Below are 27,590 nucleotides of genomic sequence, written 5' to 3'. Positions count from 1 at the left end.
CCTTTATTCTTCCCTTGATAGCTGGAAAACTCAACTAAGAGGACCTGAGTCAGCTGTACCGTGAATGAGGCAGCGATAGTCTGACTCTGTGCCGTCGTTTTTCTGTGTACAGCCCAGAACACGCGAGTAGCAATAAACACTTGCTTCGTGTTTAAGTTGCATATCCTAATAGAAGGCACACCCGCTAGCGAGCAGAATTTGCTATTGTAAACTTGCCACCCAAACAAGAAATCGAAATTTGAACAACGTCCTAAACGTCACCTTCGTCAATTACTCCATACTTACCAGTCAGTACGGAAGCTTGCGAGAATAAAAGACACATACTGATTGGTCGCAGTTTCATCAATATCAACAACACGAAAAGAAAAATGGCATCTGTTCAACGTCAAGAGTCTGTTGCATGCTATATCCCAAGCGTGCGGAGCGCGAGTCCTGGGACCGCAATCCAACGTCGCATGTCTTCACGGCTCAAGTTTGATACCCAACGGATTCAAACCTACCTCGAAAATTCCCAAGATCAAACAGCCCTTTCAAGTGTGCTTCAAGCAACATGGGCTTTCATCCTGCACTACTATACTGGCCTGGACCAAATCTGCTTTGCGTATGACGAACTTGACCTGGCCGGCTCGCCTAGCAAGACTGGACCATCCGTTGCAAAGGCGCAATTTCACGATGGTACATCATTGCAAGATGTATTAGAACAATTCAAAGGCATGGAAGGTAAGTCTTGGCTTCCTTCCGAAACTCACTCTGAAAATAGATCAACGCATTTCCATTACAATACAACCGTGATGCTTCACCTACGAAGTTCAGCCTCAAATTTCTCGAGGCCCAGTGTCTCGGCAACTTCACAGGCCGCTATGGCATTGCCAGAAGGAGTAAGTTTTGACTTATGTATAGATATTTCGAGAAGCTTACCCAGTCGTAGTGCAAAGTCCGCGTGCTGGCCAAACATGTCAACAACTCCCTCAGTATTTTTCTTGAATGGAGACATCCAGAGATTTCTCCATCTTTTGCTTCGAATATATCGGCGCTCTTCAGCCGCGTGCTTGACTCTTTAACAAGCGGCTCAGAGGCTACTGTTAGAAGCTTTAATCTGATCACAGATAGTGATAAACAGCAAATATTCAAGTGGAATGCCGCTCCACCGACGATTGTAGAGCGGTGCATCCATAATTTAATCGAGGACCAGGTCGAATCCCATCCGGAAAAGGAGGCTGTATGTGCATGGGATGGAAGTTTCACGTATGTCGAGCTCGACCGACTGGCCGCGAAGCTTGCCTTGCACCTGATTGAGCTTGGAGTTCGTCCGGAAAATCGAGTGGCCCTTTGCATGGATAAATCAGTATGATGCGCTGAAGCAAACCCTAGAACTGTGAGAATACTGACAGAATCTTTAGAAATGGAATATCGTCGCCATGCTAGCAGTGTTGAAGGCAGGCGGCGCCTTTGTTCCCTTGGATCCAACACATCCAATCGCGCGTATCCAGGGTCTTGTTCGGGCAGTGGAAGCAAAAATCATGATCTGTTCGCCTGGCCATGTCTCTCGTCTATCATCAGCAGTAGAGACAGCGATTGCGCTGGATCAAGAGCGACTCGACGCTCTCGCGGTGGATGGCGGGAAGGAGCACCTCCCTTCGCCCGCGCACGGCAAGAACGCAGCCTACGTCCTTTTCACCTCAGGATCTACGGGAGAGCCCAAGGTGAGACTGAAAGAACCCCATTCTACACGTAACCTTCGAAGCTAATCAACTGCTACTACAGGGAACGGTGATCGAGCACCAGGCCTTCTGCTCTGGAGCACACGTCCATGGCCCGGCTATGCTCATAGAATCTGATTCTCGTGTGCTGCAATTCGCAGCCCACACGTTTGATGCCAGTCTAGTCGAGATACTGACACCTCTTATGCGGGGTGCATGCGTATGCATTCCAAGCGAGGAAGCGAGACTCAATGGAATTGCCTCTGCGATCAACGACTTGCGCGTGAATCACGCCTTTCTCACGCCTTCTTTCATTCGTTTCATTGAGCCTGTCGAAGTTCCCGGCCTTCAGAGACTGGTCTTAGCCGGTGAAGCACTCACGCAGGCTAATATCGAGACATGGTCAGCGATCAACCTTGTCAACGGCTATGGACCGACGGAAAGCTCTGTCGCTGCTATAGTAAACGCAAACATTACCAGAACGACTGCTTCTCAGGATATTGGATTTCCAGTTGGTGTGAGATGCTGGGTCGTTGACCCGGAAGATCACAATATTCTTCTTCCAATTGGTTGCACAGGAGAGCTTCTGCTGGAAGGCCCTTCCTTAGCTCGTTGCTATCTCAACAATGAGGAGAAGACTACGCAGTCATTCATTTTCAATCCTGAGTGGACACATAACGCCAATAACAACGAGACACGTCGATTTTACAAAACCGGTGACTTGGTACGATACAACTCCGATGCTGGGTCATTTGATTTCGTTGGCAGGAAAGACACCCAAATAAAGTTCCATGGACAACGAATTGAATTAGGCGAAATTGAATCTCATCTCATTCGTCATCCGGTAATTAAACATGGCCTAGTATTACTACCGAAATCTGGTCCGGTGGCCCAGAAATTGGTAGCGGTCGTGTCCCTTGATGATGGTTTATTAGGCGACGTCTCTAGTGACCCAGTCCCTTTGAGGATGTTGGAAACTGTTTCTTACGAGGAACATATTTCCAAAGCCAGGGGAAATATGAGAAACATTTTGCCAACATATATGATACCCTCCATATGGTTGTGCATTGAGTCATTTCCTATGCTTGCGTCCCGCAAACTGGACCGCCGAGCAACTCTGAGTTGGCTGGAGACTTTACCGAAAGATACCAGAAACAAGTTGATGCCAGTTTCAGAGGAAACTCTCGCAGGCACAAATGGAGAAATGAACGATGTGGAAATCAAGTTGCAACAAATTTGGAGTCGGGTTCTCAATATTTCGCTGTCGAGGACTAGTTTAAACCACAGCTTTCTAAGCTTGGGTGGAGACTCAATAACTGCCATGACATGCATGAACCAGTGCAAGAAAGTTGGTCTTGGATTAAGCGTACAGGAGATTTTGCGCTGCGATTCTATCAAAGAACTGGCCAACTGCGTCAAACTGGTTGGTATTCAAAACGAGTACCACGAGGATATTGAAGTGCCATTCAACCTGTCACCGATACAGAAACTGCACTTTGATGTGCGCAGCGATGATGAAGGTCACTTCAATCAAAGCTTTTTCTTACGACTAAACCGCAAAGTTGCAGAACAAGACCTGAGACATGCTATCACTGTTATCATGGCCCGGCATTCAATGCTCAGGGCTCGTTTCTCTTATAACGATTCTCAGCAGAGATGGGAACAGAAAATAACGCGCCAGTATGACGAATCATATCGTTTTGCTGTTCACGAAATATCGTCACAGGAGCAGGCAAAAGAAACCATTGCTGACAGCCAATCATGTCTAAATGCAGTTACTGGACCAGTTATATCAGTGGACCTCTTTTCCCTACAAGATAGTAATCAGCTATTATCACTAATTGGCCATCATCTGGTCATCGATTTGGTGTCCTGGCGGGTTATACTCGAAGATTTGGAGGAGTTGCTCCTTCATCCTTCATCACCGTCACTGCTTGAACCCACGATGCCGTTCCAAAGTTGGAGTCGCCTTCAAGAGTATCGGATCAAAGACGATAATTCAAAGCGCATTGTAGAGACTGACAATGTCCCCATTTGTGACCTCTCATACTGGGGAATGAACGACAATGTGAACACATATGGTGAGGTTGCTTGTGACGGTTTTGAGCTGGACCATGCAACAACATCAATGCTTATGACGGACTCCAACACTGCATTACGCACAGAAATAGTCGATATATTGGTGGCCGCCTTGTTACATTCCTTTGGAAAAACCTTTCCCGATCATTCAATTCCCGTCGTACACAACGAAGGCCACGGTCGAGAGGCGTGGGATCAATCCATTGATATTTCCCGAACCATTGGGTGGTTCACTATAATCTACCCTGTTTTTGTCCAAGCAGCAGCTTTGGACAATTTGATCGACACTCTTGTACAAGTCAAAGACCGCCGCAAGCGAGTAAAAGACAACGGAAGAGAGTATTTTGCAAGCAGCATTTTGACAGACACCAGCGCGAAACAGTATAATCCAATGGAGATCACATTCAACTACCTTGGTCGATATCAGCAGTTGGAAAGAGCTGGAGCATTATTCCAGCCAATTCATGGCCTGGCTGGTGAAACAAGTCAAGGTGGAGGAGCAGCCGACTTCGGGTCAGAGACTCCTCGATTCGGGTTGTTTGAGATATCTGCTGTGGTCGTTCAGGATGTGCTGAGATTTACTTTCTCTTTCAATGGTACGATGAAACATCAACAGAAAATCCGGGATTGGATTTCGCTCTGCCACTCGACCCTTAGCCAACTATCCTCAGAGCTAGTCTCTCTTCAGCCTCGACCAACAATTAGTGACTTCCCATTACTTTCCTTGAATGATACGGATATCTCTACTCTCCATACAGAAAAGTTGCCAGCTTTGGGAATCACGTCATTCGGTGATGTTGAGGATATGTATCCTTGCTCACCACTGCAAAGAGGGTTGTTGATTTCGACAAGCCGTGATCTTTCTTTCTACGCTGTTCGAGGAACATACGAAATAAAGCCAACGAGAGGCCAGGTAGATGTACAGTTGCTGGCTCAGGCCTGGCAGCAAACCGTGGATCGACATGCAGCGTTGCGAACCCTGTTTGTTGAAAATCTCAGTTCGGACGATTTGTATTCGCAGATTGTACTGCGTCGCTACGTTTCTTCGCCTCGAATTCTCCGCTGCTCCAGTGAAGCTGATGTGGCGTCTGTACTTGATTCTAATGTTATGGGATTCAGCACTCAGAAACCCTTGCATCAATTCACTATCTGTGTGACTGACTCCAACCGTGTATTCTGTCGATTGGAAATGAGTCATGCTATTATGGATGGAACATCAATCTCTCTGATCTTACGGGACCTAGAGCAAGCTTACGCAGGAAATATCTCCCGGAACACCAAGCCACTTTTCAGCGATTTTATCTCTTACTTACAAACGGTGAATATTGGCGATTCCATTGATTACTGGAAATCATACCTTTCTGGAGTTGAGCCATGCCATGTTTCTGTCTTAAACGACGGATATGGTTCAGAAAGAAAATACAGCAGCCTCCGTCTAGATTTTAAGAAATTCGATCTCCTTCAGTCTACATGTGAGAAATACAAATTGACAGTCGCCAATGCTATCCACGGAGCCTGGGCCCTCACGCTTCGCTGCTATACTGGGAGCGATGAGGTCTGCTTTGGGTATCTGCTATCCGAAAGAGACGCTCCAATCGAGAATTCAGAAGAGGTCGTTGGACCTTTGATCAACATGCTCGCTTGCAGAGTCAATATGCCTGCAGATCATAGTCTCAGCAATATTTTACAAGGTGTCCAGGAAGATTACATGAAGAGTCTCCCATTCAAACATTTCTCCTTAGCGGACATCCAGCATGAGCTGGGACTTTCCGGAGTTGCTCTTTTCAACACTTGTCTTTCCTACCGAAAACTTCTACCTGAACCCGACAAAGTGCCACTGATAAAATTCGAGGAGCATGGCGGCTTGCATGATCCTACGGAATATTTAGTATCTATCAATGTCGAAGCTTCTGATAAAGAAGCGGTGATAGACCTCGACTATTGGACAGATCTCCTGTCTCATGGTCAAGCAGTTAACATGGCCAATACGTTCATCAAGGCTCTGGAAAACATCATCGAACATCCGGAAAGTACCCTCGGTGAATTAAACTACATTCCATCTGGTTCATTGGATCAGATTGTGGAGTGGAACAATAATATGCCCGAAACGATCACAAAGTGCATTCATGAAGTTTTCCAAGAACAGGTGCAGGTAAATCCAAATGCACCTGCTATCTGCTCCTGGGATGGGAACTTTACCTACTCAGATGTGGACAATCTTTCTTCTCGTCTTGCCAATTACTTGATCAGCTTGGGTGTTGAACCGGAAACATATGTGGCTTTGTGTTTCGATAAGTCAGCGTATACAATTATTTCCATGATTGCTGTTCTCAAGGCTGGAGGTGGCTGCGTTCCATTGGATGCCGGCCATCCCAAGGCGGCTTTAGATTTGAGGGTGCTTGAAAGTGGAGCTAACGTCGTTCTTTCCTCGCCATCTCGGACTCAATTACTTGAAGATATTGTCCCATATGCCGTCACTGTCGATGCATCACTATTTGACGAACTTGAGGATGCTGACGGAACCGTTTTCAATTCGGCTGGTCCTGAAAATGTGGCCTTCCTTATATTCACCTCAGGCAGTACTGGTCAGCCCAAGGGGGTTGTCCTTGAGCATCAAAGTCTCGTGACCAGTGCTGAAGCTCATGGTGCGGCTCTCGGGGTTGACACATCTACTAGATTCTTGCAGTTTGCGTCATACTCTTTTGACAACAGCTTGGAAGAGATTTTCACCACTTTGATGAGAGGGGGTTGCGTCTGTGTTCCCTCAGAGGAAGATAGGATGAACAACCTCGCAAAGGCTATGAACGACCTGGACGTCAATTTCACCGATATGACAGCAACGGTAGCGTCATTCCTCCAGCCCAGTGATGTTCCGAGACTCAAGGGTCTCGCCATTGGAGGTGAAGCCCCTACCCAGGAGATCAAAGACACATGGACCAAGGTACTGCGACTACAGAACATCTATGGGCCAACAGAATGTTCTATTAACTGTTGTCATAATGCTGATGTTGGCCTTCTGAGCGATGTTACCAACATCGGCCGTGCTGTTGGATGCGTCACCTGGGTCGTCAACCCATCTGACCATAACTCTTTAGTCCCCATCGGCTGCGTTGGTGAATTGTTAATTGAAGGGCCAATTCTTGCGCGTCATTACCTCAACAATCCAAAGAAGACTGAAGATATCTTTATTGAGAACCCACGATTTATCTCAACTTCTGTTGAGAAGACTCCGACGGTCACACAAAGCAGTCACCGTATGTACAAAACAGGAGATCTGGTTCGATACAACTCCGACGGATCGCTTGTTTACCTTGGTCGCAAAGATACCCAGGTTAAATTGAACGGTCAGCGCATTGAACTTGGAGAAATTGAGCATCGAATGCAAGCCACGCTACCTGAAGACAGTCAATGTTCAGTCGATCTGATCATCACTCGCAATGGGGACACAACGTCCAAATTTTTGGTCGCGTTTGTATGTCTCCAGGCTGAAGGGAAGACACAATCACAGAACGATGTAGACTTTGTTTTACCCATGACAGATGCCTTCCAAGCGATAGCTATGGCTACCAAGTCGACTCTTATTTCTCAGCTGCAGAATTACATGGTGCCAAATGTCTATATACCCGTGTCATTCTTACCCATGACGTCTTCAGGAAAGCTAAATCGTCGACTTTTGCGTGTTACTGCAGAGGAAATATTCGCTAAGGATCCGTCCTCATATAGACTTGGAGGAAGAACTGGGAGATCACCTTCGACCACCACTGAGAAAGCATTGCAAGACTTATGGGCGTCAATTTTGTCCGTCGATCCTCAAAGCATCAGCGCCGAAGATACATTCTTCCGACATGGCGGAGATTCCATCACAGCTATGAAGATGGTTACTGCTGCTCGGAAGGAAGGTTACATGATCACGGTAGCTGACATTTTCAAGACCCCTACACTGTCAGATATGGCCCAAAATGTCTCGGGGCTTTCGTCAACAGCGGCTGTGGAAATGGACGCAGAAATTGCGCCATTTTCATTGCTCGTAAATACTGTTTCTCTGACCAAGATCAAAAATGAGATTTTGGCCATTTGCCAAGTCTCGGATAAGGAAATTGAAGATATTTATCCTTGCACTGCTATTCAAGAAGGACTGATAGCCCTATCGAGTACTCAGGCAGGATCGTATGTCACCCAAAACATCTACGAACTCGAAAGTGGTGTCGATATCACCAAATTCAAAGCTGCATGGCAAAGTGTTGCTCAAGCAGAGACTATTCTTCGAACCAGAATTGTACACTCAAAGCTGTGTGGATTCATTCAAGTTGTTGTGCGTGAGCGACTAGAATGGGATTCGTTCGAGAATGTGGATGCTCTATCTTCACAAACCCGTTCTCTACCAGTTAGAAATGGCGGTAAACTATCACGATACACAATCGTTGGGGAATTTACAAAGACGCCACGCTTTGTATGGACGGCTCACCATGCGGTTTACGACGGATGGAGCATGCCCATTCTCTTAGATAAGATTAAAGCCCAGTACGAGGGTAGCTTGGAAGATGCCAAACAACCTCAGAGGTCTTATAGCCAGTTTATCAAATATTTAGCAGGTGTTGACTCCGACGAAACTCAAAAATTCTGGATCGAGAAACTGGATGGTTCGACAAACGCTCAATTCCCGTCACTACCCAACTCTTCTTACAAGCCATCGCCAAAGGACCAATTTATTCGCACCTTCAACCTTCCTAATCGCACATCATCCGACATAACACTGCCGTCTATCATTCGGGCATCCTGGACTCTGGCCAGTTCCGTGTTTTCCTTCTCTGAAGACGTCATCTTTGGAGAAATCTTAACTGGCCGAGACGCACCTGTTCCTGGAATTTCTGACATCATTGGACCAGTACTATCGATAGTGCCAATGCGATTACAGGTTGACAAGAGCCTGACTATTAATGGGTTCTTGCAAGATATCCAGAAGCAAGCAGCCTCTCTGATACCATATCAATTCACCGGCCTTCAAAACATCAGAAACTTCAGTGAAGATGCAAAATCAGCCTGCAATTTCCAGACCTTGTTTTCTATTGCACATGGGGATTCTGATGATATCTCTGGGGTCATGTCTCTTCAAAGTGCTAACTCAGGGGAGACGAACTTCTACACGTATCCTTTGAATATTTCGTGCTTCATCTGGGACGGTGAGTTGGAGATCCAGGTCCATTATGATCAGAAGGTCATTCCGCAGAAACAGCTGGAGAGAGTTTTGTCCCAGTTTGAAACCATGATTGCCAATCTCTGTTTACAAAAGAATGCAGAGTTGACAGTAGGAGCTTTTGATCTAGTCAATGCGGGTGACCTCAGCACAATCCACAATTGGAATGCGGCCTTGAGTTTGAGCCGGAACAATAAATGTATCCATGACATGATTGAAGAGAATGTCCGCCTACAACCGAACGCTTCCGCCATCAACTCCTGGGATGGTTCTTTCACATACCGAGAGCTTGAAGATCATTCGAACGCTCTTGCTCACCGCATTGCTGCTATTGTGGATACAAAGACACAACGCTTCATCCCAGTCTGCTTTGAGAAGTCGGCCTTTGCTGTTATTTCTATGATAGCTATCATGAAGGCAGGCTGTGCGTTTGTTCCTTTAGATCCTCAACATCCTGTAGCACGGCGCCGAGAAATCGTCTTGGACACTAGTGCAGAACTTGCTTTATGTTCTCCACAATATAGCTCCTTGTGCCAGGACGTTATTGATCAAGTTCTTGCTATTGATAAGACTACGATCGAGAGACTTCCTATGAACGAGGTTCCTCTTGGGAAATGTGATCCAAGCGCGGCAGCGTATGTAATCTTCACGTCTGGAAGTACCGGGAAACCAAAAGGCTGCGTTAGTAAGTACACTCTTCTTGCCCCATGGCTGCCCATGCTTTTGATTGGTACGTTTAAAGAAAAATAACTGACTCTAAGTAGTTGAACATGCCGGATTCTGTTCAGGAGCCATCAAGAATGGCCCAGCATTTTCCTTTGGCCCATCTTCTAGAGTCCTCCAATTCGCTTCTTATACATTCGATGCTAGTTTACTTGAAATTTTGACAGTCCTTGTCATGGGAGGTTGTGTCTGTGTCCCTCACGAAAGCACCCGACTTAACGGAATTTCTCAGTACATCAATGATAAGAACATCAACACTGCTCTTCTCACGCCAAGCATGGCCCAGACTATCCAGCCTCGCGATGTGCCCGGTCTGCAGAATTTAGCCCTTGTGGGTGAAGCCATGGCACCAAGCCATCTAGAAACGTGGGCGAGCAAGGTCAGATTGATCAATGGGTACGGACCTACAGAGACCTCGATTGTTGCTGCTGTGAAGCCACATATGCTACAAGAAACTCACCCTTCCAATATCGGGACACCTGTCGGCAATGCCTGGCTTGTTGATCCAGACAATCACAATAGGTTAGTGCCTGTGGGTGCTATTGGAGAGCTGTTGGTTGAAGGCCCGACCCTGGCCAGAGGTTATCTCAATAACACGCAAAAGACTGAAGAAGTATTCATTACGCAACCAGGCTTCACCAAAAGCGGCTCATTACAATTTGATGGAGAGAGAAGAATGTACAAGACAGGAGACCTTGTGAAGTACTCCCCAGATGATTCCGGTGACCTGCTTTATATTGGCAGGAAGGACAACCAAGCCAAGGTTCATGGACAGCGACTCGAGCTTGAAGAGGTTGAGCATCACCTGAATTCAGACACTGAAGTTCTGAATGCTACTGTCATCATACCAAAGACAGGAAAATTTGCGAAGAAGCTAATCGCAGTTCTCTCGTTACGCAAGCTACCTGTATCGAGTTCCGATAATGATATTCTGCGAATTGTGACGACTAAACCCGCTTTGCAAGGCGTTGAAACAATACGACAAAGACTCGAAAACCAGGTTCCTGCTTACATGGTCCCTTCAAACTGGATCGTTTTGGAACAACTACCGCTACTGGCTTCAGGAAAGTTGAATCGCAAAATGGTCAACCAATATATCGAGAACATGGAAGAAGACGTTTACGACAGTATTACAGCTGCTGCATTAGAAAACTCACCGAGCAAGGTTGTCATCATAACAGAGACCGAGGCGAGCTTGCAAAGAATCTGGGGTTCTGTTCTTAACCTCAATGCCGAGAGCATTAGCCTAGATCGCTCTTTTATCCATTCGGTAAAATATCCCAGTTATTTTCTTGAAGTTTTATAAACATAGGCTAACAACTGTTTAGGGGGGCGATAGCATGTCAGCTATGGCTGTCATGTCCCAATGTCGGTCACAAAACCTAGGAGTCACTGTGGAAAACATCATAACCTGCAAATCGATCCGTCATCTTGCTTCACTCGTGAAATTGCCTCAGAAGGCCGTGCTTGAAAAAGAAGATTACCATGAGTTTGATCTTTCGCCAATTCAAAGTCTCTACTTCCAATGCATGCACGGTCAAAGCAATAAATTCAATCAGAGTATGATGATTGAGCTCAAGGGATCCTTCTCAAAAGATAAATTACAAGAATATCTCACAAAGATAGTCAAGTTACATCCAATGCTGCGAGCTCGGTTTTCTAGAGGCGGAAACGGTGTTTGGAAGCAACGAATTTCGGCAAATATTGAGGACTCGTATTCTTTTCGCACAGTGGAATACTTTGAGACTGACGATATCTCACGCGAGGCTGAGGATGCTCAGGCGTCCTTGGACATTGTCAATGGTCCTGTGATGTGTGCAGTGCTTTTTGATGACCCACCCGCCAATCCTCAGCTTCTTGTTTGTGCCCACCACCTAGTAATTGATGTTGTGTCTTGGGGCGTTATTGTACAAGACCTCGAGGATCTATTACACGGACGACCAGTGACTGAGAGTGAAGGAACTTCTTTCCAAAGATGGTGCAGACTGCAGACTGAATACGCCAAACGCAGTTCAAACACCAAACCGCTACCACTGGATAATATCCCAGCTGCTGACCTAGGGTTCTGGGGCATGGAAGAGAACAACAACATTCATGGAGATGTTGTTACTGAACAATTCACAATCGAACCATCCACGACAAGAAGCATCCTCGGTTTGGCGAATGAGAAGTTGCAGGTTGAGCTTGTTGATCTTCTTCTTGCAAGTCTTCAGTTCTCTTTTAGCCGGGTATTCCCTAACAGAAAGACGCCGCCATGCATCTACAACGAAGGCCACGGACGTGAGCCTCACGATCCCGAGATCGATCTTTCTCGTACCGTTGGATGGTTCACTACTATGAGTCCAGTGCATATGCCTTCCGACGCTACAATGGGCGATGGCGATGGCGTTGGTCTCCGTGAATGCATCAGTTGGGTCAAAGACCTTCGCGGAAAAACTCCAGGAAAGGGAATGCCTTATTTTGCACAGCGGTTCCTTACTTGGGAAGGAAGTGAAAGGTATCGCGACCACTGGCCGATGGAAATTACTTTCAATTACCTCGGGAAACACAACACTTCCAAAAATCACGATAAATTACTAGAGCCAATCAATGGTACCGGGCAATCAATTAACTCTTCTTTCGACATTGGGGCTGATGTCCCTCGATTTTCGCTTATTGAAATATCCGCGGCAATAGTCGAGGACAGCTTGAACCTATCGTTTTCTTACAACAAAGCCATGGAAAGACAGACAGGCATAGGCCGATGGGTTGCAGACTGCAAAGATTTACTGACTGACACCCTTAACGACCCTTGTTTGCAAAAGCCACAACCAAGCTTGAGCGACTTCCCTCTTCTACCGTTATCATTCCATGGTCTTACAAAGTTGAGAGAGAGCTTGGAAAAATCTGCAATTAATTCTTTTGAAGAGATTGAGGACATATATCCTTCTTCTCCTATGCAGCAAGGCATTCTGCTCAGCCAGTTCAAAGACTCTACTACGTATTCATATCAGACCATATTTGAGGTTGACATGCCCACGGCCGCGATTGACGTGCAGAAGCTGGCTTCCGCCTGGCAAAGGGTCGTTCAACGCCATTCCACACTCAGAACAATTTTCATTGATGGCAGTCATGAGTCCTCACTTATGGATCAAGTAGTTTTCAAGTCAGCAGACCCAAAACTCGTTCTTCTTGCTAATTTAGATGAAAATGGCCGGCAGTCCTTGTCAGAAATACAAAGTTTGGATTTCAGAGATGGTTCTCCACCTCATCGCCTAGCAATCTGCCAGACTCCTTCGGGAAAGGTTTTCTGTCGGTTTGACATCAGCAACGCTATTGCAGATGGCACTTCCATGCCAATTATCATTCGAGATCTCTCGAGGGAATATATGGGCTTGGCTCCTATGACCTCACAACCACCTAGATATGGCGATTTTATTGCCCACCTGCAAACTGTGTCCAAGGAGAAAAGTGTCAAATACTGGAAACAATATCTTTCCGGTACAGAGCCCTGTTTGTTCCCGTCTTTGGTGGAAGAAGAACGACGCGAGAAAAGCCTCGGCTCCGAGATTCTTATTCTCAAGGACAATGCACAAATGCAAGAGTTTTGCAAAGACATGGGAATCACGATGTCAGCTCTCTTCCAACTTGTGTGGGCTCTAGTCTTAAGGTCCTACACCGGTTCCGATGAAATATGCTTCGGCTACGTCGCTTCAGGACGCGATATCCCGGTGGACAATATACAAGATGCAGTTGGGGCATTCATCAACATGCTGGTATACAAGATCAATTTGAAAAAGGATATATTGTTGCAGAAAGCGTTGAAAAAGACCCAACTCGATTTCATCAAAAGTATGGAGCATCAGTCTATTTCACTCGCAGAGGTACAGCACGAGCTTGATCTTGCGGATGCCTCATTATTCAACACAGCCTTCACGTTCCAGAGACGGGGCGCCTTGGAGGAAGATACCACGCCCTCGCTATCCTTCAAATCTTTTGAATCCTACGATCCTAGTGAATACAAGCTGGCAATAAACGTCGAGATGCTCAGTTCGAGTACCGAGGTTCACTTTAGCTACTGGAAGGATTTCCTGTCTAGCGATCAAGTCAAGAACATCGCAGACACATTTGAGAAAATAATCGGTGACGTTACAAAGGAAACGACCACTTCCATGTCTATCGGAGATATTGAATGCTTCGGAAACTCAAGTTGCAGTACTGTTCGCAAACTGAATGATATTTCTCTGATCAAGGTTGACAAGTGTGTTCATGAGATGATCCAAGAGCAGGCTGTAATCCAGCCATCAGCCCCGGCAGTCGAGGGATGGGACGCTCAATTTACCTATGAAGAGCTCAACAATCTTGGGGAACGCCTTGCAATCCAACTTCAAGACCAAGGGGTCGGCCCAGAAGTTATCGTTCCTCTCTTCTTTGAAAAGTCTTCATGGGCCATTGTTGCCCAAGTTGCTGTACTCAAAGCGGGAGGCGCATTCGTCTCTTTCGATCCATCACATCCCGAGGATAGACTGCGAGCACTTGTAGATGATGTACAAGGTCGCGTGGTCTTGAGTTCGGCTTCACAATATGAAAAGGTCTCTCGAATCTCCGAAAATGTTATATTGGTAGACAACAACTCTCTGCTACGATTTCCACAAGTTCACGGCCAGATACGCTCCGTTGTTAAACCAGCAAATACAGCATATGTGATCTTCACCTCTGGGTCAACAGGGAAGCCAAAGGGAACGGTAATAGAGCATGGCCAATTTTGCACAGGCGCTATAGCTCATGGGGAAGCGCTACACATGAACTCGAAAACACGGTCCTATCAATTCGCTTCGTACACATTTGACGCATCCATCTTGGACATTCTTTCGGTTCTCGTATTAGGTGGGTGCGTTTGTGTACCTAGTAATGAGGAGCGTATGAACGACATGGCTGGCAGCATTGGAAGACTACGTGCCAATTGGATGTGTATCACACCTTCCGTTGCTGGGACTCTTAAGCCTGAGAGTATACCCACTATGAAAGTCATCGCAATGGGAGGTGAAAAGCTCACTCCAGGTAGTATCGAAAAGTGGTCAAAATCCGTATGCCTTGTTGAAGCCTATGGGCCTAGCGAGTGCTCTGTCGTCTGTGCAGCAAATGACAAAGTTGATGCGTCTGGTAAAATTGTCAACTTCGACCCTGCTGTGATTGGAACGGCTGTCGGTAGTCGATCTTGGATTGTCGATCAGAGAGATTATAATAAGCTTGTGCCAGTCGGAGCCATCGGTGAATTGGTGATTGAAGGTAATATAGTTGGTCGTGGCTATCTCAACAACAAAATTAAGACAAGGGAGGCTTTTATACAGGATCCCACCTGGGCAGCGAATGAGAACATACGCGATCTAGTTGCCCCCGGAAGTCGAATGTATCGCACTGGAGATCTTGTCCGTTACAATTCAGACGGCACCCTCACTTATATGGCAAGAATGGACATGCAAATCAAGCTCAATGGCCAGCGTATTGAGCTAGGTGAAATTGAATATCAATGTGCACAGCAAATGCCTGAGAATGTGCAGTTGGCAGTTGATCTCGTTGCTCCCGGTTCACATGCTGGGGCAAAGAAACTAGCCATGTTTTTCACTTCGAATTCGAATAAGACTACCTCGGGAAATATCGTCCGACAAGATGAACGCCTTCTTCTGACAATGAGTGGCTCGATTCAAGATACGATCAAGGGCCTAGAGGAGTCTTTGGGCAAAGTCCTGCCATCGTATATGATTCCACAACTATTCTTCCCAGTGACAACCATACCATTCACTACATCCGGAAAACTTGATCGTCGAAAGCTTCACGGCGAAATTAACGACCTTTCTAGAGAAGCCCTTAAAGCTTACTCTCTAGTAACCTCGATGAAACGACAGGCTCCTACCGACAAAACGCAGCTAGTATTGCAAAGTTTATGGTCTCAAGTCCTTGGTCTACCCACAGCTTCGATTGGCAGTGATGACAGTTTTTTCAGACTTGGTGGGGACTCTCTGGCTGCTATGAAGCTTGTGGGAACTGCCCGGTCTCAAGGACTAACCCTAAGTGTTCTGGATGTTTTCCGCCACTCTTCACTCAAAGAAATGTCCTCGCGATGCCAAACAGCGAAGAATACATCTGTCAGTAGTGTCGAACCATTTAGTCTACTAGCACAAGCATCCAAAGGAGAAATCATGGAGGAAGTGGCAAGTCAATGCGGCGTCAATCAGCATACGGTTTCCGACATTTACCCTTGCAGTCCCCTTCAAGAAGGTCTCATCACATCATCAGTCAAACAAAGGGGAGCATACGTTGCCAAAAACATTCTTCGACTAGCTCAGAATGTTGATATTCAAAAGTTCAAGACTGCTTGGCAGCAATTAGTGGATGAATTCGACATTCTCCGAACCCGCATCATCCATACAGCTTCCTCTAACTTCCTACAGGTAGTCCTCAAAAAGGACGAAATCAAGTGGTACACCTCACACAACCTGGAAGAAGCTACCAGCTATTCTTCGAAAGTCCCGGAATCTGACGGTGGCGCCCTCACGAGATACACCTTAGTTGAAGACAAATCTTCATCGTCCATTTACTTCGTCTGGCTGATTCACCACGCGCTGTACGATGCATGGGGGCTAGACATTATCCTAACGAGATTTCAAGAAATTTATTTCTCGAAGTCTAAAATTTCACCAAAGGCTTCCTACGCAAACTTTATCGGTTATCTACAAGAACGGAATCCTCAAACCTCAGACAACTTCTGGAAAACCTATCTCGCCAACACATCATCTACACCGTTTCCACCTTCGATCGAAGATTCGCCAGGGGATCGAGAACTAACCACAAAGACAGTGAGCACAATCACAAGAATACCACAAAAGTCATCAGGACTTGATATTACCGTGCCAGTGTTAATCCGAGCAGCATGGGCTCTCGTGTTATCAAATCGTACACAATCAAGTGACATATGCTTTGGGGAGACACTGAGTGGTAGGAATGCGGACGTGGCAGGCATTGCTGATCTAGCAGGCCCTGTACTGACAACAGTACCGACTCGTATCAATGTCGATCTTTCACTCAAAAAGAAGGACTACCTCGAGGGAATTCAGAAAGCGTCTACGGAAATCATTCCTCATCAGCATGCAGGTTTACAGCATATCAGGAAACTTGGAGTAGACGCTGCGTCTGCTTCCGACTTCAGGAATTTGATTGTTATACAGAACGAAGAATCTGCCGAAAGCAACGACCTCTGGGAAGTTCAAAATGACGGAACGCTTGGCAGCTTCTTCACTTTCCCTCTCGTGGTGGAGTGTAAGCTATCCAAATCTCATGTTGAGTTGAATCTCCACTTTGATGAACAGGTGCTTTCTACCTGGGCTTCAGAGAGAATACTGCTGCAGTTTTCACACGTTCTTCAGCAGCTTGCATCTGTCAATTCTAGCGACACCGAGTCTCTTGAGACAGTTGAAATGGTAAGCCCGGAGGATAGGGAGGAAATTACGTGGTGGAACAGACGCCGCCCGCAAGCGGTTGACCGATGCATTCATGATATATTCCACGAATGGTGCATCTCACAACCCCAAGCTTCCGCAGTGGATGGCTGGGATGGCCATCTTACCTATCAAGAGATGAATACATATGCATCAAGACTGGCATCGTACTTGAGGACGCTAAATGTTGGACCAGAAGTGCTGGTACCCTTATGTCTTGACAGATCTGCATGGACTATTGTTACGATGTATGCGGTACTTATTGCTGGTGGCGCCATTGTTCCTCTTGATCCAACTCATCCCGTCGAAAGACACACGGAAATCATCACGCAACTGAACATTGGCGTCGTTTTGTGCTCTCCTAAATACCATTCTAGATTCGATGGCGTCGTCAAAAACATAGTCGATATTCATGAAGGTATGATCAAAAAGCTCTCATCCGGGACCACATCTTCAGTGCAGGCTATCAGCACAAACAGTCGAAACGCGGCATACGGAATCTTCACTTCAGGGAGCACTGGAAAGCCAAAGGGGATCATTGTCGACCACCGGGCATTCAATTCGAGCTCTGCAGCTTACAGTCCTGCTATACGGATGGACTCAAAAAGCCGAGTGCTTCAATTCTCGTCACTTACATTCGACGCTGCCGTCTTGGAAATATTCTCAACTTTGACAAACGGAGGCTGCGTGTGCGTGCCCAATGACGAGGAACGTCTGCAAGACTTATCAGGCGCTATCTGTCGGATGAATGTGAACTGGACATTTTTAACCCCTTCTGTTGCCAATTTGATCGATCCATCTTCTGTTCCATGCCTCAAAACTCTGGGATGCGGGGGTGAAGCAATGAGCCCTGAAGTTATATCTAAATGGGCGAACAAGGTTGAACTAGTGAATATATATGGGCCAACGGAGACATCAGTGATGTGTGTTGTGAGATCAGTCGCACCAAAAGACTCTGCAACCAGCATTGGGCAAGGGACACAATCGACCCTTACTTGGGTTGTAAACCCCGACAACTACAACCAACTCATGCCTTTGGGTGCTGTTGGCGAATTGGCGTTAGAAGGGCCTGCTCTATCCCGCGGATATCTTGCAGATGATGCCAAAACCAAAGCAGTATTCGTCGAAAATCCTTCATGGGCGTCAAAATTCCCATCATCTGTTCCTGGAGCCCGGCGGCTACATTTGTCCGGTGACCTTGTTAAATACACATCTGATGGCTCCCTCGATTTTGTTGGTCGGAAGGATAACCAAGTCAAACTCAACGGTCAACGAATGGATCTCGGCGAGATCGAGCACCGATTGGAAACGGATCCTCGTGTGCGACATGTCATTGTTCTGTTGCCAAAGTCGGGACATCTTCAGAAGCGATTGGTGGCAGTCCTCTCTTTGAACACCTCCAAGCAATCAATTGTTTCCTCTCAGCCTTGCGAGCTTGTTCAAAGGAATTCACACATTGATTCTGAGTTGGAAGACATCAAACACAAGCTATCATTACAGCTACCTTCCTACATGGTCCCCCAAACATGGGCAGTTGTGAATTTGATCCCGATGCTCGTCTCTGGGAAGCTCGATAGGAAAAAGGTTAAAGGCTGGGTCGAAGATATACCAGAAGAAATCTCACAACATATTGTGGGTGCTGAAGAAAGCAATGAATCTCCCGCAGAGGTCACCGGAGTCATTTCAATTTTGCGCGATGTTTGGAGTCAGGTGCTCAACTTGCCTGTCGAAAAAGTAAAGCTGAACCAGTCATTCATGAGCCTAGGTATGTTTAAGTGTCTTTAGAGCCACATTCCAGTATTAACAGTGTTATTATAGGTGGTGATAGTATTACAGCCATGGCTGTGGTATCTAGAAGCCGACGACATAAGATAGGAGTGTCCCTTCACGACGTACTCCGTTCTTCGTCAATTGTACAATTAGCCAGTACAGTTGAGGCTAGCATTGTGATTGTGCAAACCGAAGAAAAAACAGAGCAAGATTTCGATCTTTCGCCAATCCAAACGATTTATCTTGCTGCCAGCAAAGAACATCAAGGGAATAGCCGGTTCAACCAGAGCTTTAGTCTTCGCTTGTCACGATACATCAGCCCCCAGGCCATGAAATCAGCAGTTAGAAGCCTTGTCATCCAACATTCAATGCTGCGTGCACGATTCAGAGAAGACAGTGATGGCAAATGGGTTCAGCGTCTCTCTAACGTATGTATCACCTATCGCACTAAAGATTATTTCTGACAACTCTTCCTAGGAGATCGAATCATCTTTTCGGTTTAATAACTACACATTATCCAAGCAGGCTGACGCAACTGATATCATCATCAAGAGCCAACAGAGCCTAGACATCTTGCATGGTCCATTGTTTACTGTTGACATGTTTGAAACCCAAGACAACCAGCAATTTTTGTTCTTGGTTGCTCATCACCTAGTTGTTGACATGGTTTCTTGGAGAATTATTATTCAGGACTTGCAAGAAATTATTGAAACCAGAACCCTTCCCAGTGATAAGCCGCTATCTTTCCAGACCTGGTGTTCGCTGCAAGCCGAACATGCCAGACGAGATGAAAAGGCAAAGGTCCTTCCTTTCAAGATTCTACCAACAAATACTGGCTACTGGGGAATGGATAGCGTCCCAAACACTTACGGTGCGGTCGAACAGAAATCTTTCACTTTAAGTGAGGAAACCACTGCTTTCACAATGGCTAGTCACCACGATGTTTTCCGGACTGAGCCCATGGACTTTTTATTGGCAGCAATCCTTCATTCCTTCCACTGCGTCTTTACTGACAGGTTTCTACCTACATTATTTAATGAAGGTCATGGAAGAGAGGCTTGGGACTCACAAAGCGATCCATCACGAACTGTTGGCTGGTTCACGAACATCTCACCCGTTCAAGTGTCATTACAGTCAGGTCAGTTACACCCACAAAAACCTCCAGAATATTTTCAACATACTAATAGAAAAGTAGATGATATACTAGACACTTTGAAACGAGTCAAAGATACTAGAAGGAGTGTGCAGGAAACTGCAAAACATTATCTCGCTTATCACTTCCTTTCACAGGGCAATCAAGTATCTTCGACACGGCCCAAGGTACCTATGGAGATCTTGTTCAACTATTTGGGTGCCATGCAACAACTTGAGCGCGATGACTCGTTGCTCCAAAGCGCCGAAATACTTTCTGATACAGCTGATCCATTACTTGTTGGGGACATGGGACCTAATACTCCAAGATTTGCCCTGTTCGAGGTCTCAGCGATTGTCATGCATGGCAGATTACGTTTTACGTTTATGTATAACCGCCACATGCAACATCTCAATGAAATCAATCAATGGATATCAGAGTGCCAATGGGCTTTGGAAGAATTGGTAGTCAGGTTGAGACGGTGCAGTGCAGAGCCAACGCTGAGCGATTATCCTCTGCTTCCTCTCGGTTACGATGGATTGAAACGCCTAGCCAAGGAGTCCTTCCCAAGGGTCGGTATTTCGCATCGAGATCAGGTTGAAGACATCTATCCCTGTTCGCCTACCCAGGAAGGCATGCTTCTTAGTCAACTCCGTGATCCCAACACCTATCTTTTCAACATCGTTTTCGAAGTCAAGCATGCCAATTCGACAGGAAAAGTCAACTTTCAACAGCTTATCAATGCATGGAAAGGTGTAGTCGACAGACATGCAGCTCTGCGTACTATCTTTATCAATAGTACATACAAAGGTGGTGCTTTTGATCAAGTTGTTTTGAAAAAAGTCGAAACTGGAATTACTTATTTCGAGTGTGAAGAGCACGAAGTCTTCACCAAACTTCAATCTGTTCAACTTGCCGAAAAGAACAGTAAACGAAAACAGAAGATACCGCACCAGATGACAATCTGTAGCACTTCCGCCGGCAGGGTGTTTATCAAGATGGAGATCAATCACGCAGTAATAGATGGAGGATCAACTCAGATTTTGATACGTGATCTGTCTCTTGGATACGACGAGCAATTGTCTAAAGGTCCGGGGCCGCTATACTCAGATTACATCCGGTTCATCCGCAGTCAACCAGCAACTGAAGCTGTTTCATTTTGGAAACGATATTTGACAGGCGTTCAAGCATGCCACTTTCCCCGCCTAGGCTCTGGCAGCAACGGAAAGGGACTTGCTTCATTGACAGTCACGTTCAACTATTGGCCAGAGCTACAGAATTACTGCGAGAAGTCTAGAGTGACGCTCGCAAATGTGATACAAGCAGCATGGGCGTTGGTACTTCGACGGTACACCGGCTCTGACGACGTGTGCTTTGGCTATTTGTCTGCTGGAAGAGATGCACCTGTAAATGGAATTCAGGACACGATTGGGGTCTTCATTAACATGCTGTGCTGTCGTGTCCGACTTTCGGGATCACAGCTTCTGGCTGAAATTCCTAGTACTATCCAGGATGATTACATGAACGGAATACCGCACCAACGTTGTTCTTTGGCGCAGGTCCAGCATGAGCTGGGCTTGCAGGGAAAACAGATTTTCAACACGGCACTCTCTATTCAAAATCATTCCAAATCCAGTGATTCAGAAGAGGGGTCTTTGACCTTTACGGCACAAGAGGCACATGATCCAAGCGAGGTAAGACATGAACCACCCAGTATATTACTTATCATTTTTCTAACAAGCTACAAGTATCCGATTACATTGAATATCGAGACGGCCAAGGATGAAGAGGGGATCGTTATTCGCTACTGGACTGATATGATCTCAAGTCAACACGCGTCCGAAATCTCCGAGACAATTGCTTCCACTCTCCAAGCTTTCGTGCAAGAACCTACAGAAACAGTATCTCGTGTTAATTTGAGAAACGTTAAGACCAAGGAAACCGACACTGAGCAAAAGCACAGGGTGAGCAAAAATACGTCGCACCAGCATGTAGACATCGGCCAGCTCCTGGAAAACCATCCTGGCCTCCAGGCCCTCATTGACGAGAGAGTCCAAACTATCGTCCAGCAAATGTTCAGTCTCAGTCGACGCAGCTCTTTAGCCCGGAGAATGTCTGTCAGATCCAACGTCACCGAACAAGAAGTGACGAGAATTGCACAGTCCGAATCTGATGCCTTTTCATGCGCTTCAGAGGATATATACAGCCCCGATATTGAAAATTCGATGATCCCAGTTGCGGCTCAGATCCACGAACGCGGCAGACGAGCCACTCTTGAGGAAAAGCTCTTGCGGCTTTGGAGCGAAAAGCTCGATTTACCTCTGTCCTCGATAACGAAAGATGACAGCTTCTTTGAACTAGGTGGTGATAGCATCACTGCAATGGGCCTCGTAGGGGACGCGCGTGACGAAGGTCTAATCTTGACTGTGGCTGATGTATTCCGCAATCCTATTTTCAAAGACATGGCAAGCGTGGCTCAGATTGCCAGTGAAGTCAGCTTCGTCGACGTGGAAATCAACAACATGAACAAACTCGGCCAGCAGTCATCCTCTACATCCGCCAAGGGTAATATCTACGAGCGATTCGCGCTGCTCAAGTCTGCCAACATTGACGAGGCGTTTCTTCAAAAGTACATTTGCCCGCGCGTCGGGGTGTTCAAGGGAGGAATCGTGGACATACTACCCGTTACCGACTTTCAAGCTCTCTCGATCACTGGTGCACTCTTGCAGTCACGGTGGATGCTCAACTTTTTTTGCCTTGATGGACGGGGTGCATTGGACTTTCGACGTCTCAAGCAGAGTTGCTTCCGTGTGGTGCACGCTTTTGATATTCTGCGAACAGTCTTTGTTGCCTCCAAGGGACGTTTTCTGCAGGTCATTCTCCGCAAAGTTCGACCTGAATTCTCGGTTTACGAAACAGACGAGAGTCTAGATGATTTTACCTCCACGCTACAGCAACGTGATATTGAGCAAGGAGTAAAGCAGGGCGAGCCATTTGTGCAGTTTTTTGTCGTCAAGGAGAAAAACACTGACAGGCACCGCATCATCTTGCGTATTTCACATGCACAGTATGATGGCGTATCTCTTCCAAGAATTCTGTCGGCGATCAAGGCCGGGTATGAAGGAGGACCGATACCGTCGCCTGTTTCTTTTGCAAATTTCGTCCGTGACTCGGCAAGAATCATCACCAGCAGTCATTACGATTATTGGAAGAATTTACTCAAAGATTCCAAAATGACCGATATTGTCCGTCGCCAGGCTCCCGGATACCGCAAGTCAACAGGGAATACTACAATCCTGCGCAAAACTGTACATGTGCCATCCATGGCCCATGGAAACATCACAACGGCGACTGTCATCAAAGCAGCTTGGGCATTAACCCTAGCAAGGGTTACAGGAAGCGACGATGTGGTGTTTGGCCACACAATCAGCGGAAGAAACACAGCAGCCATTTCCGGGGTAGAGTCCATGGTCGGACCATGCATGAACATTGTACCAGTCCGCATCAAATTCAGCGAGAAATGGACTGTCCTTGATCTGCTTCGACACGTCCAAGACCAGCAAGTCGCCAACATGCCTTATGAAGCACTGGGGTTCCGGCACATTATCCAAGACTGCACAGACTGGCCTAACTGGACGACTTTTAGTACTATTCTGCAACACGATGCTGTCAGCTCGTCAAATGACATCAAGCTCGGAGACAACACTTATGTGGTAAAGGGAGTAGGCAGTGATGAAGAACTAGCCGATTTCTCTATCAATTCCATATCCCTGGATCAAAATCAAGTGGAAATGATACTGTCGTTCTCTGTCGAGGGCTCCATCACTATGGAGCTCGCGCAACGAGTATTGGATATGGTCTGCGACACGGCAGAAGGCTTCACCAAAAACCCAGACATGGTTCTTCCATCGCCTACCGCACTCTCTGCTCTGCCACCTCAAAACGTGCAAGACACCACTGGCCAGGAATACGGCATTGCCAACGCAGCCCAATCTTCTTCGTCTTCCTCGCAACTCGCCCAGCTAAGCCGTGCAGATATCCTCGTTCTTTCGGATGTTATCCGGCGCGCATGGGAACAAGTCCTAGCTGATAAGGACGACAATAGCCCTCCACTCAAACCAGACTCGTCATTCTTCGACCTTGGCGGCGATCTGATCGGTCTCGCGCAGGTATCGTGGCTTCTCGAGCAGGAAGATTTGAAAGTGCAACTTGACGATCTAGTCGACTGTCCGACTATGATGAGGCAGATGAATGCTCTGGTTCAATCCAACAGTCTCGACGCACAAAGGCAGACGATTATGATGATGGCCGGAGGACAAGGATCTTCAGCAGCCAATTCGACGTCTGAGGTTGATGCAGTAGTAGGTGGAGGTTCGCAGCAGCAGTCTAGTACTACTACGACTAGCAAAACAACGCAGCGGAAATCTGTGAATTGGGCGTCAGCGTTTGGGCTGGCGAAGAAAATTGTGAAGAGGAGGGTTGAGGTTACTGAGACTTGATATATTTCGTTTCTTTTGTTGGAAGTTTATTATTGAGATGGTAAACACATGTACGTTCGTTTTAAGTTTATTTGTGAAAGTTGAAGTTAAATATCATTTGCTTGTTATAAATTGATTGGAAAATAAGAATTCTAGAATCCAAAAGCAGTTCATAATTGTATACTCCTCATTATAAAAACAATCAAACCCACGACGGAGTGACCCTCTTCAAAAACTTCATAAACTTAAAAAACCCAACAGCATGCTCGACATTGCCCATGGGGTCAACCACTTTCTCGGGGAAAGCGATACCAGCACCATGCAAGCCCGGCACCACCTCATTCTGCTGATCGACAAAGCCGCCAAACTCCGAGTCCCATTCAATCTCGCCGAGGGGTGATTTGTTATTGTTTCGGGTCAGGGATGGCAGCGCATTACGTTGGTACCCAATGGCGTGAACGATATGTGTGCATTCGGGCAGTTCTGCTTTGTAGGCGGCGTCTTCCCTGCCGCTGCTGGTGTCGATTTTCCGGATGAAGCGTCCAGCGTCGGATTTGGACAGGCATGCATCTTCGAGCTGTTCGCGCGCGAATTGTGCGGCTTGGCCCTTGAGACCCGTGTTGTCGCGCAGGATCCAGCCGTCCATGAACTCGGCGTATCGCAGCGGGTGGCGCGTGAACCATTTTATGCGTAGGTTCGGGTGGGAGGAGCGTGCCAGGTCGACAAAGTTCATCAGGGCGAGAATGGCGCTGTGGGATGCGCCGATGACGGCGACGGTGGTGGGTTGGTTTTTGGGGATGTGGTCGTAGAGGATGCTGGGTTTGAGGACTGTGTCTAGGTCGAGTGACTCGATAGATGTGCCGGAGATTGGCAGTGGTGGGTTGGTTGGCGATGAGCCTGTGCACAGGATAATTCTGGATGTGGTCACTTGGATATGCGAGGATGAAGAGTCTTGCAGTTTGATGTCGACGGTCCAGTTAGACGTCTAGAAGGAAATATGCGTAAGTCATAATTACTAGCTCATAGATGTAGGGAGACTTACTGTCTCTTTCAGATCAGCGGCAACAACAGTGCCGCGGTATTGCGAGACTTGATCTAACTTGAGCATTCCGTCTGTCAAGGCGCGACACAAGTCGGCGGCATAGTGCAGAGAGCACGTATCGGCCTGGTCGAGTTTGTTCAAGACAGAAAAAGCATTTGGAGTCGGGGTCTTTTGAATCACACTGCGAAACGGCTGTACACCGGTAGCAAAGGTTTGGAAGAATGATACTTTGGTGTTGCTAGTCTATATGAGCATATGTGCAACACTAAGTGTATCCATTTTTTCAGGTCCACCTACCTGGGAACCTCGCGATAGTTCTTGTTGATCTTGCCGCCATCAAAAGACGGGTCGATCCAGGCGATTTTGTTGAGGCCCAATTCTAGGAGATTTCCAAGCGCTGCCACTCCAGCCGGGCCTGCTCCGACGACGACGGCCGCGTACTTGGTGGGAACGGCTCTGGTCATGGTGTTGCGTCGGGTATGTGAACAAAAAGAGGGATCCAAAAGTAAACAAAATTGTATTTAAATGAGAATAGCTATGGGTCGCTATCTGAAGGATAAAATCGAGTCCAAAATTCTGCAGAGAATGGTGACGAAGGACAAAGAGACAGAGGACCTCGTGGACGTGGACGTGCAACTCTGGCAAGATAAGAAGAAAGTGGGCGAAGAAACCCCTCCTCTTTTCTGGGTGGAAATCGCACGACATAAGCTTTCCCGATTCCGAGACAAGCCTGGGGCGGCAGCGGCGCTTTTCCGACCGCCCTGCGACGACTTGGTCGTCCCCAATGTCTCTGACCGCCAACCACGAAAGCAAATTGTTGAAACGATTTTCCGATCCAGATGAGCCCGAGTTGTTTCCTGCATCCCGATGCTGTCGAGTTGTCGATAAAGTGGTGCTGCTTCAACGACATGTTCTCAACTGTCCCTGATACCAAGTAACTTCAGACAACCCCGCGACGCAATCAGTCATCCAGATGACGAATTCCAATTGCGTATGGCCCCCATATCCATTCTCCGACACAATTGCGCACCCAGTCACCGGTCGCTCATATCGCCCACTCGCTGGCATTTGGCACTCTCCGGACGCCCTCGCTTTGCGTCGCTTAACCAAGCGACCGCTCCGAAGGCATTCCTTTAGTCACATGGCTGCTATCGGCCGAGAACCGTGTGGATCGTCGGGGAGTCAAAATAGCACAATTCATCGCCCCCGTCGGGCAACGACGAACTCGCTGCGCATCACGGCGGCAGTGAAACTGCTCGATAAACACGTCGGATTTGGCGCATCGTGAGGAAAAAGTGCTGACTTGGGGAAAATTGGGGAGAAAGTCGTCGTCTTAATAGCAAAGTCGCTGAGCTGCTTGTGGCGCTAGTCCTCATTGGGCCCTAGCGTGGATTGCGTGATCGCATCATCCCCAAAATCGATCACGCCATCGACAGTGCCTGGGTGTCTGGGTGCCTGAGGCTGCAACAACATACTGCATAATCCGGCTACCTTCAGGCTTGGCATTTTTGCCCATTTTGCAATGTCTCCTGCATTTCAATGATTTCATGGGCGAGCCTCAGCGGGATTCTGCAAATCTACCATCAGGCTGTCAGCACGTCATGTGCATTTCATCTTGCAAGACACTCAGCTATCCTTTCGGTCGACCATTGGCGAAGGAGATGGGAAGCTATGAAGTCCGAGTCGGTGCACAGCCTCGTCGAAGTGAGCCTTGCACCAGCCAGCACCAGCACCAGCCACAGCAGCTCTAGCCCCCCAGTCACTATTCTTATCGATCAATGGCCATAGCAAACACTGCCAAGCATAGTACGTACCATAGTGCTATGTATGTACTACATAATATCATACTATTAATAATCAGAAACAACCACTCACAAGGCGGGTTTTCCTTATCAGCCGCATCGGTGGGGCAGCACAGGCCAATCAGCAGCACACGGGCTGGCCCGCAGCCCACTGTGCCCAGTGACAGCATCGCGTTAGCCGCCGGGGAATTTGTT

The 27,590-nt window shown here is 47.1% G+C and overlaps 3 protein-coding genes across 3 annotated transcripts; 2 read left to right on the top strand and 1 right to left on the bottom strand.

Annotated features, from left to right (window-relative positions):
• Nucleotides 1-368: 368 nt before the first annotated feature.
• TRUGW13939_01108 (uncharacterized protein) lies at nucleotides 369-24,572 on the top strand (the record flags this gene model as incomplete). Its single annotated transcript, XM_035484312.1, has 10 exons — nucleotides 369-878; nucleotides 929-1,345; nucleotides 1,401-1,703; nucleotides 1,765-9,703; nucleotides 9,762-10,966; nucleotides 11,025-18,936; nucleotides 18,990-19,369; nucleotides 19,419-20,079; nucleotides 20,137-21,767; nucleotides 21,822-24,572. The coding sequence occupies 10 exons, from the start codon at nucleotides 369-371 to the stop codon at nucleotides 24,570-24,572; spliced, it is 23,709 nt and encodes a 7,902-aa protein (XP_035340205.1).
• A 181-nt stretch (nucleotides 24,573-24,753) lies between these two features.
• TRUGW13939_01107 (uncharacterized protein) lies at nucleotides 24,754-26,057 on the bottom strand (the record flags this gene model as incomplete). Its single annotated transcript, XM_035484311.1, has 3 exons — nucleotides 24,754-25,536; nucleotides 25,594-25,831; nucleotides 25,891-26,057. 3 exons carry the CDS (start codon nucleotides 26,055-26,057, stop codon nucleotides 24,754-24,756), a joined length of 1,188 nt encoding a protein of 395 aa, XP_035340204.1.
• A 121-nt stretch (nucleotides 26,058-26,178) lies between these two features.
• Nucleotides 26,179-26,436, top strand: TRUGW13939_01106 (uncharacterized protein; the record flags this gene model as incomplete). Its single annotated transcript, XM_035484310.1, has 1 exon — nucleotides 26,179-26,436. The coding sequence occupies one exon, from the start codon at nucleotides 26,179-26,181 to the stop codon at nucleotides 26,434-26,436; it is 258 nt and encodes an 85-aa protein (XP_035340203.1).
• Nucleotides 26,437-27,590: the final 1,154 nt, after the last annotated feature.

This window comes from Talaromyces rugulosus, chromosome I (assembly GCF_013368755.1).
Source record: "Talaromyces rugulosus chromosome I, complete sequence".
Lineage (NCBI taxonomy): Eukaryota > Fungi > Ascomycota > Eurotiomycetes > Eurotiales > Trichocomaceae > Talaromyces > Talaromyces rugulosus.
Note: the sequence above shows the minus strand (reverse complement) of the source record. Positions and strands in the feature narration are given on the sequence as shown.